The following is an 8,908-nucleotide window of genomic DNA, read 5'->3' on the forward strand; positions in this document are numbered from 1 at the left end:
ATATGGATGTCGTAACCAGATTGGTGTGCGTCCTGAACAGCTGATTAAAAGCTGATGCATGCTTGATGACATGGCCAGCCTGAACTAACACGATGCTTGATTTCAGTCAGGGCCACTTTGTCAAATGAGAATTTATTAGATGATAGCATACAGTTAGTGTTGGCGGTATGGTTCTGTTCTGGGCAAAAATCCACGCGCCCTTCCGTGCGCATGCATGGACAAAGCGGGGAGAGCAGCAACTAGAAAATGGAATAGACCCCCAAAACAAACCATATGCTAAAAGGAAAAAACCCCAACGTAACTGTTGCAGTGTGAAAGCTAGTACATCCAACGTAAATTTAAAGCGTATTCAAGCTAATGTTACAACAAATACATAAAGCAATGAGAATAGCATTTATAAAGAAAAAGAAATGACAACCTAAGGAATGTAGGAGAAAATAGAGTAAATCAATTTTCATAACTCTCCTGAGAGTCTCATCAGGCAAGCCTGGCACCACTGCGAAAACCCGCTTACACACTCAGTGAATCGTGAACAACCAAACAGCTGGGGAGGTTCCCCTGACTGTTCCATGAAACACAAACCAGCAGTGGACAAACAGGAAAGAAAAAGCTTTCTTATGTCTTCATCGACAAGCTTAGAAGAAAAGAGGTATAAAGTCGTAGAGAGCTCTGAAGTATCCAAGATGTCCTTTCATCCCCCATAACACAGTAAGCGACTGGAATATGAGTTTCACCTGCTAATAGATGCCATCTGTTCCATCTTTCTCTTTTAATTCATGTACAAAGTCGACCTCCTTTCCCTCGAGTAATTAGATATTCGCTTTGTAGCGAGAGCTAGCAAAGACCAAAGTAAGCCATATGGCAAGTGAATCCTTCTAAAACTAAGAGATTCTCTGAACATTTTCTCAAAGGTTCACTGAAAGTTGCACCATTGTGAACCACTGAACACTGAGGACCATTTTGACTACTGTATTTTTTTTACAGGTCATTTTATTGGAAGTGTTTGTGTTGTAGCATAAGCAAAACATATTCTATGGTTCTAGAGTTCCAGTTCTATTTAAATTAAATGTTTCGCAAAAGCACAAAGTGGCATCAAGCTTTGTTTAGTCCCACAACAATTTGTTGAAAGTGGATTACAACTTGCCAAAGCACAGAATTTGCAACAGCCATTGCAAAGAGCACTTACAGTTACCCCTTTTCCACCAAAAAGAACCGGGTGCTGGTTCAGATCTAGCAACGTGTGCTGGTTCAAAGTTGGTTCCACTGACGAACCTTCTAAGAACCGGTTTGCCTTTCCATCGGCTAGAGAGCCATCACAGAGCCGAATCTGCCATCACTGTATACGGGTCACGTTTCCTAGAAACATTATCGCAGCAGTGGCAAACACAACATCAACAATGGTGGATGTTGCTTTACTGTTTATGCTCATGGCTTTGTGAACCTACATTGGCATCCAACCACGGTGAATCCAACGTGTACGTGCAGCTCCATGTAATCTGTATAAACAGAGGTTGTAATCAAGAAATATAACATTATTTTATCATTAACACAGAAAAAAGCCTCAGCATGTAGCTAACTACTATCATGTGTGCTTATAATTGATCATATTGCAGTAAAGTAAAAGTGTATTAAACATTAGTATATTATCAAAGGCACTAACAGTAGCCCTGATGCAAGCGGTTCTTAAGTCTAGACCTTTGGTGCTACTTAAGAACCACATTTCCTGGTTCAGAGCCGGTGCTTTGGCTGTCGAAAAAGAAAGAACTGGTTCTAAATTAGGCTCTGGCTCCAAACTAGCACTCAAACTGCTTCAGTGGAAAAGGGGCATGTAAGCAGCCTCAGAATACAGAGGTATAACAAGAGGTACAAGTAGGGTATATATGTTTATACCAATTTCAGTAGTTTTTCACTACTTTGTACTAGCTAAGGCACATGAGTGGCGATAACTATGCCAGCTCGTTGACACAATACATTTAAGATGGTCTGTATGTTAGCACAGCACTTCCAAGAGCAGCTTATTCCAGAGCTTTCTGGTGGGACTTGGTAAAATTCAGCATTAGATAGTGCTTTCACATTCCTTCATCTTTAAAGAGAAAGAAGTCTTGTCGCACAGGCAGAAATGCTCGTAGCTCATGCATATTAATAAACCCTAAGCCAAGGCCCACGGTACATTTTCACTACAGTGAACTGAGGATCTGAATTTTGTACAGCGTATTAATATGTAGATGGCCCATGCTGGGAATGAAATGAATAATCTGCTTCCATTTCTCAGACCAGACTGGTTATAAAATTGAAAAAAGTGGGAACTTAATAGGTCATTTGCCTTTTTTTTTTAAAGATTGTTGAAACACGCAGGAATGGAAATCTCTGAGATTTGAGGTCTATTTCTTCTACTAAGAATGGGTGGACTAATTTGAGACAATCTAAATGACCTTGTGTCTGCCCTAAATATATTCTTGAATTATGCGGATGCTTTGGAAAAACAGAAGAAAGACTTACACTTATTTGTGTTTTAGAAACTTGGCCATTTTTACTAACCAAATACTGCCCTTTAAGCTTGGCATTTTGAAAGGGATGAACAATTGACTGGGATGTAGACTGTGATGTCGAGACAGATCAGGGGCCTTCAGTTGCCAAGGTAATGGCTAAACAATGGCACTCTCTGTCTTTCACCCAACTCAAACAGACCATTAAAATGTCATACTATGATACTGATGCTTTGTTTTCTATCGTGAAAAATAGGAACACCTGTTTTGACAGTGTAGAATAATTAACACCTAAAAACTGTCCTCTTAGGCAATATAAATGTCATTGCTATTTATTACTATGCAATACTGAAATATTGATTAATTTGAAGCCACAAGTAAATTGTCCAGATGATAACCTGACTAGTTGTCAAAGGTAGATGATAGGTTGTCTGAATCAAATCTGATGGCTTTGGTGTTTAGAAGAAAACAAAATGATTGAAGATGACATTAGATAAAGCTGCGCTGGTGAACCTTATGTTGTGAACCTTAATGAGAAAAATGTAGTCCCTGTTGCTTTGATAACCATTTGAGCAAGCAGGACATCCTTGACTTAAATCCAGATGGTTTTATATTGCAGTGCCCAAACCATGAGCACCGCCTGCCTAAAGGGTTCAATGAGAGTGAGCTATTTACCCAGTAATTCTTGGTCGACTCCTTGTGCAATACCTGTCCAATACCTGTATCATTCCACTCCCATATTGCTCAGATCCCTTTACTTATATATATATATATATATATATATATATATATATATATATATATATATATATATATATATATACTATCTATATATATTTTAAATGCACCTAAAGCTGTCCTTTACAGCTTTATGTCAACCATTCCCCCAACTCAGCACTCCAGCCAAGGTGCCATTATTCTGAGTTCATATAAATGACGCTCCAGCTATTAACCTCCAGCTACTGCAAAAGGACTACAATGACCATTTGTTAAGCCCCTCATGTGCTATAACAGGTTTGATAATAGGGAAGTTTTTAACAGCAACAAGACAAAGAGCAAAAGTGAGAGTAGGTCCATATAGATAAGGCACAAGTTCAGCTTGTTTATCTGTCAGTCTCAGTAAAGAAGGTGTGGCCTCTCGCAAGTCATCAATCTGTCAATCATTATATTTCATGCACACATTGATTTCATTACCTCGATTTAGCATGAGTAACTGTTGCAGCATGTTGTCAGATAATAAAATGAAAGAAAATTGGATTTGCTGGATCAAGTGCTATTTGATAGCAGATAACCACCAGAATACAGACTAAATTACTGCTTTAAGGTAACATGCTTTCTGTTTACAGTGCATGCTAATATTTACTCTGTGCACTGATGATGTGTCTCTCTGTTTGTCTTCCTCCCTCACAGCTTAAAGAATCAGTTATGTGTCCAGTAAAGCGGCGCAGGAAGCTAACTGTCAGATTGATTGATGTCACACGGGCTTTGATTAGCTCGCCCAGAATCTCTGCCACTTCCCTTTGTCTGTTACTTTTTCCATGTCTGCATTTTGAAGTCGCTGTCTGTCCATCCAAACCAGGAAGACCAATATTTATTTATTTATTTATTTATTTATTTATTTATGACTATAAGAATGTCATTATACCCACTGCTTAAAAAATACTTCACATTTTATTTCGACAAACAGATTGCATTTTTCATGTCATGTTTGTAGGATTATTTACAGAACCGTATCTTCTCTCTCATCCTGTATGTTTGCGGGTTTAACAAATTCGACTTTCATTGCGTTCTGTCAGCCAGGTGTTGCGATGATGCATGAACATTTTTTTTTAACCCAGCTAAGCAATATGTATTAAAAAAATCAAATGTATTATTACTGAAATGGATTCTGACTTAATAGCAACACTGAAAGAGAAATATGGCAAATAGTACTTTAAAGCCAGATATACGTGCATCTCACTTTGTACAACAAGGGCATTGTGGGTAATCTGTTAGGAGATATGGCCATATCATCAGGGTTTGAAATACTAAGATGTCACTAGTACTTTGGTTTAAATTGACAAGTGCAACACAGTGTCTTCCTCATTTTACCCCAAATATAGTGGATCAACCAAAATTTGATGTCAGATGTTTGCATTATTAGTTTTGACCTGGAGCTGCGAGGCTAATGAGTATGAAATATTCAAGCCTCCAGTTTAGCATCACTTACCTGCATGCCCAAGCAGACAAGAACAAACCATGTTAATCGACTATATTTGAGCTAATGAAGACATGTGTGTAAATATTTAAATATTGAAATCCATCCTAGTTTTAATAACAATGTGTTTGTGTGTTCTTTGTAATATATACACTCACAAATGTATGTGTGTGTGTATATATCTCCATTTTCTTTTAATATATACAGTATATATTACATTTTAAGTGTGGCCATAGAATTCTTATAGGTATAAATCTAAGATAGAATTATAATAAGACTTGCATTGTCATTTTATAATAAATTAATTAAATTATTTGATATTAGGAAGAAATACCATTTATTTTTATTGTCATTAATGACTTACTGTGTATGTTTGAAAGTCATTTTATGTTTCGTAGGTGTCTGGATATTTGATTGTTTTTTGTTTTTTATTATTAACAATAGATGCATTATATAATATTAAAAAGACTGATTTGCATTTTTAAAGACAAAGTTCAGCAGGGAAAAAATAGACAATTTCTCTGTCTTTACTTTCCTATCTGAGTTATGAGGTTAATGTCGAGTACTTAGCCAGAATGACATTGAAAAGCTGACACATTATGTTATCTGAATTTTTACAATGTATCTATGAGGCTAATGTAGCTAGTTTACAAACATCTGTAAATTTACAAATGGCTTTATGAAGCTTTGAAATACAGCTTTACAGTTCTGCAGTTCTAAACCACATCAGCAAGTCTAAATGACCAGATGTTTTTGGAAATGTTGGTACTTGCTAGCTACATTTGCAAATAGCTCAAGAAGAAATCCATACACCAAAAATAAATCGGCTTATTCATTACAATCTGTATGGGAAATTGTGTAAATTTGTTTTTGTTTTGTTTTTTCTGAACTTTTTGATTGATCTCCTTAATGTTTGAAAAAAAAACTTGAATTACATTTGATAATAACGATGCCAATTCTGTGCACGAACAAGTCAGCATAAATGTTCTCAAGGTCTGAGTAATTGGGTTTTCTCATTGTTGCACTGAAGCTGTGTGAATGGTGGTGTGTTCCCTTATAGAGAACAACCTTCAGTTCTACCTGAACACACTCCTTTTTTGTGCTATTGATCATGCGATCGACTGTAAATACTGAATAAAAGACGCTTGCAGCCCTCTTAAGTGGTCTAAATGTTTTCAAAGTCATCATTGGTCTTTTGCATTTTGTTGTGGGTATTTTTGCTTAAGTTGAAGCCTTGTTGCATTTAAATTACAGGAGGCAATTTACATTTACAGCATTTGGCAGATTCTCTTATCCAGAGCAAAGTACAAAAGTGCTTTTAAGTCTCTATCTTTGAATACATTAACTCTGGTTTAATAGGTTACAGGCTTAAGATTCCATGAGCCTAAAATACTATTAAATTATCATTGTTTTTTTATTGTATAATATTATTGTATTATTATTATTATTATTATTATTATTATTATTATAATACTACACATATACACACATACAACAAACAGAGGAGAAAGTGCTAGTTCAAGTATTTCATGAAGAAGCCTGTGACTCAACTGTTTGGACATCTAGGGGAAGTTCATTCCACCACCTCAAAGCCAGAAAGGAAAAGATTCTTATTGTATACTTACCTTTTACTCTGAGAGATGGTGGGACCAGTTGAGCAGTGCTGGTAGCTCTGAGGGTGTGAGGTGCAGTGCAAGGAGTGACGAGGTCTTTGAAATAAGAGGGAGCTGGCCCATTTTTGGCTTTGTAGTCAAGCATCAGTGTTTTGAATCTAAAGCGTGCAGCTACCAGATGCCAGTGGAGGGAGCGCAGCAGCGGGGTGGTATCCAAAAACTTAGGCAGGTTGAAATGAAGTCGTGCAGCTGCATTTTGGATTATTTGATGTGGACAAATTGCGTTCCTAGGTAGACCTGCCAGCAGTGAGTTGCAGTAGTTCAGCCTTGAGATGACTAGAGACTGAACAATTACCTGAGCAGCCTGTGTGGACAAAAATGGCCGTTATCCTTCTAATATTGTAGAGAATGAACCGACGTGAGCTTGTTACATTAGTAACGTGAGGAAAAGGACAGTTGATTGTCTATGGTTACCCCAAGGTTGTTAGCTGTGACTGAAGGGGAGATCAAATCATTGTGCAGGGATATTGCAAGATCATGACTTTGGGATGAAACACCTGGGATGATCATTGGTTCAGTTTTGCTAGGACTGAGCTTCAACTGATGAGCCGTCATCCATGATGAAATGTCTGCCAGACATGATGAGATCCGAGCAGAAGCTGTGGTATCTGAGGGTGGAAAGGAGAAGATAAGTTGAGTATCATCAGCATAGCAGTGGTAAGAGAACCCATGTATGGAAAAACTTCACCAAGAGAGTGAGTATACAGGGAGAAAAGGAGAGGAATTTAGCTAGGTACAATAAGAAAAAATCACTCAATTGTAGCAGTTACCCTTTCCCTGGCATTACAGGAGACACCTTAATGTCACTTGCCTTTTCAGTTAAAATAGAGGTCAAATAAACAAACAAAAAAAACAAATCAAATTAACTCATGAGAATTGCCAAGTCACTAAAGATGAAAGGACATAGACTTTGAAAATCACATTTGCTTTTGGTTGTGGTTCCCTTTTTTCTTTTTTTACTTGGCACGGTTTTTATATATTCAAGGTTGACCTTTGATTCACAAGCCTCAATGTTGTGAGAAAATAGAATCCAGTGGGGTTGGGAATGTGGTCTTTAATGGTCACACTGGACCTTTGGCCTCACTGTTGTCTTTCTTTTTCTATTGATAAAAAAAACTAGCCACTGACCTACCATGTGGTAAAAATTTTGTTTTTGTTTTTTTTTATGACAGATGGTATAAAATGTCTCTTACTCTAAAATTCATCAGCAGACTTTGTGTTCTCCTTCACAACGTCAGGTTTTCTTATTTTACTACATGAATTATTCATGGCTCTATTAATTTATGGCCTGGATTTCTATTCGTATTATAGTGACATATTTCCGTGCCATAATTTCCAAGCTTCTGTTAAATGCTTTTACCTTTTTTAATTCTTTATTATTCTAAAGGGTTTATTGGGTAATTAAGGGTTTGCTAGCCTCTTAAAAGTCCTGTTAAACCTTGCTGCAGAGCTTTTTAAATGTTCTACTTCTTTAATATTCCATTGTCGATTGAAAATAGATGAGACCTCAATGTGGCTGTTTCTAAATGCTGAACACAGATAATGTTACATTGAATACTATGTTTATTCATTGTAACAGTCACTTTTTTTTTTTTTGGAGATTTTTAATGAATGTAGTTAAAGGAGACATTTCTGGCCATCTTCCCTGTACTGTCTTGTGAAAGTTTGATCAGATTATATAAAGAGATTACTAGCCTACTGCACCTCACCCCTGCATACCATCTGACCTTTACAACTGATCCAGAACACAGCTACACGTTTTCCCCACATCAACCCTTGCTGCTTTCCCACCACTGGTTTCCCGTTGCTACCTGAATCAGATTTATTCCTCTCTTTAAGCTTTTAGAATGGCTTAACTGGACCCACCATCCTTCAAGGTACAAGGAAGGCATGTATCAGTACTCTTCTCTATCTGCTTTTAAACAAAGATTTAAGTTCTTACTATTCACCATGTGTGTACTGACCTTTCCCGCAAGCTCTGTGTACTTAGACTGTGACCTATGGAACTAACAGGAAGATATGTATAGATAGTTACTAGAACCAAAACCATCTGTTAGTTGCTCTGGATAAGAATGACTGCAAAAAGCAATTAATGTAAATTGAAATGAAAAGTATATACTGTTAGAAGTAATCTGATTAAACTGATAATCCAGATAAGTAAATCCATGGGTAGATCCAGAGTTGTAAGCAACAATAATGTTCATACTTCAGTCTTTACCAATGAACTTTTTTCCAAAAACATTACCCTAAAGCATAAGATTATATGTGTATGTGTCTTGTATTGATTGAAACTCAAGCATATTTTTAACTACAAAATCGCAGTGTGTTTGCTTTTTTCAAGGTCCTGTTATGACCGTTGATAGCTTTAAAATCTGTTCAACTTAAACCTTCCTACTAATTTTACCTCTCTTCCTCTGCCTATTTGGATGTCACCATCTAAGCCAAAGATGTAGAGTTTTCTGATTAATGGTGACAGAGATATGGCAGCCTGTCAACAGACCAGAGTCATTAATTCCCCTACTCTCTGGGACATTTAAATAATAAAATATAAA

At 36.8% G+C, this 8,908-nt stretch overlaps 1 protein-coding gene across 1 annotated transcript in view; it reads left to right on the forward strand.

Annotated features, from left to right (window-relative positions):
* Positions 1-5,866, forward strand: part of zmat4a (zinc finger, matrin-type 4a) — a 59,882-nt gene extending 54,016 nt beyond the window's left edge. Inside the window, exon 7 of the mRNA XM_027142143.2 lies at positions 3,897-5,866. Within this exon, the coding sequence (XP_026997944.1) occupies positions 3,897-3,924 (28 nt within the window). The 3' untranslated portion in view covers positions 3,925-5,866. The remainder of the gene's footprint in view (positions 1-3,896) is intronic.
* Positions 5,867-8,908: the final 3,042 nt, after the last annotated feature.

This window comes from Tachysurus fulvidraco, chromosome 9, assembly GCF_022655615.1.
Source record: "Tachysurus fulvidraco isolate hzauxx_2018 chromosome 9, HZAU_PFXX_2.0, whole genome shotgun sequence".
Taxonomy (NCBI): Eukaryota; Metazoa; Chordata; class Actinopteri; order Siluriformes; family Bagridae; genus Tachysurus; species Tachysurus fulvidraco.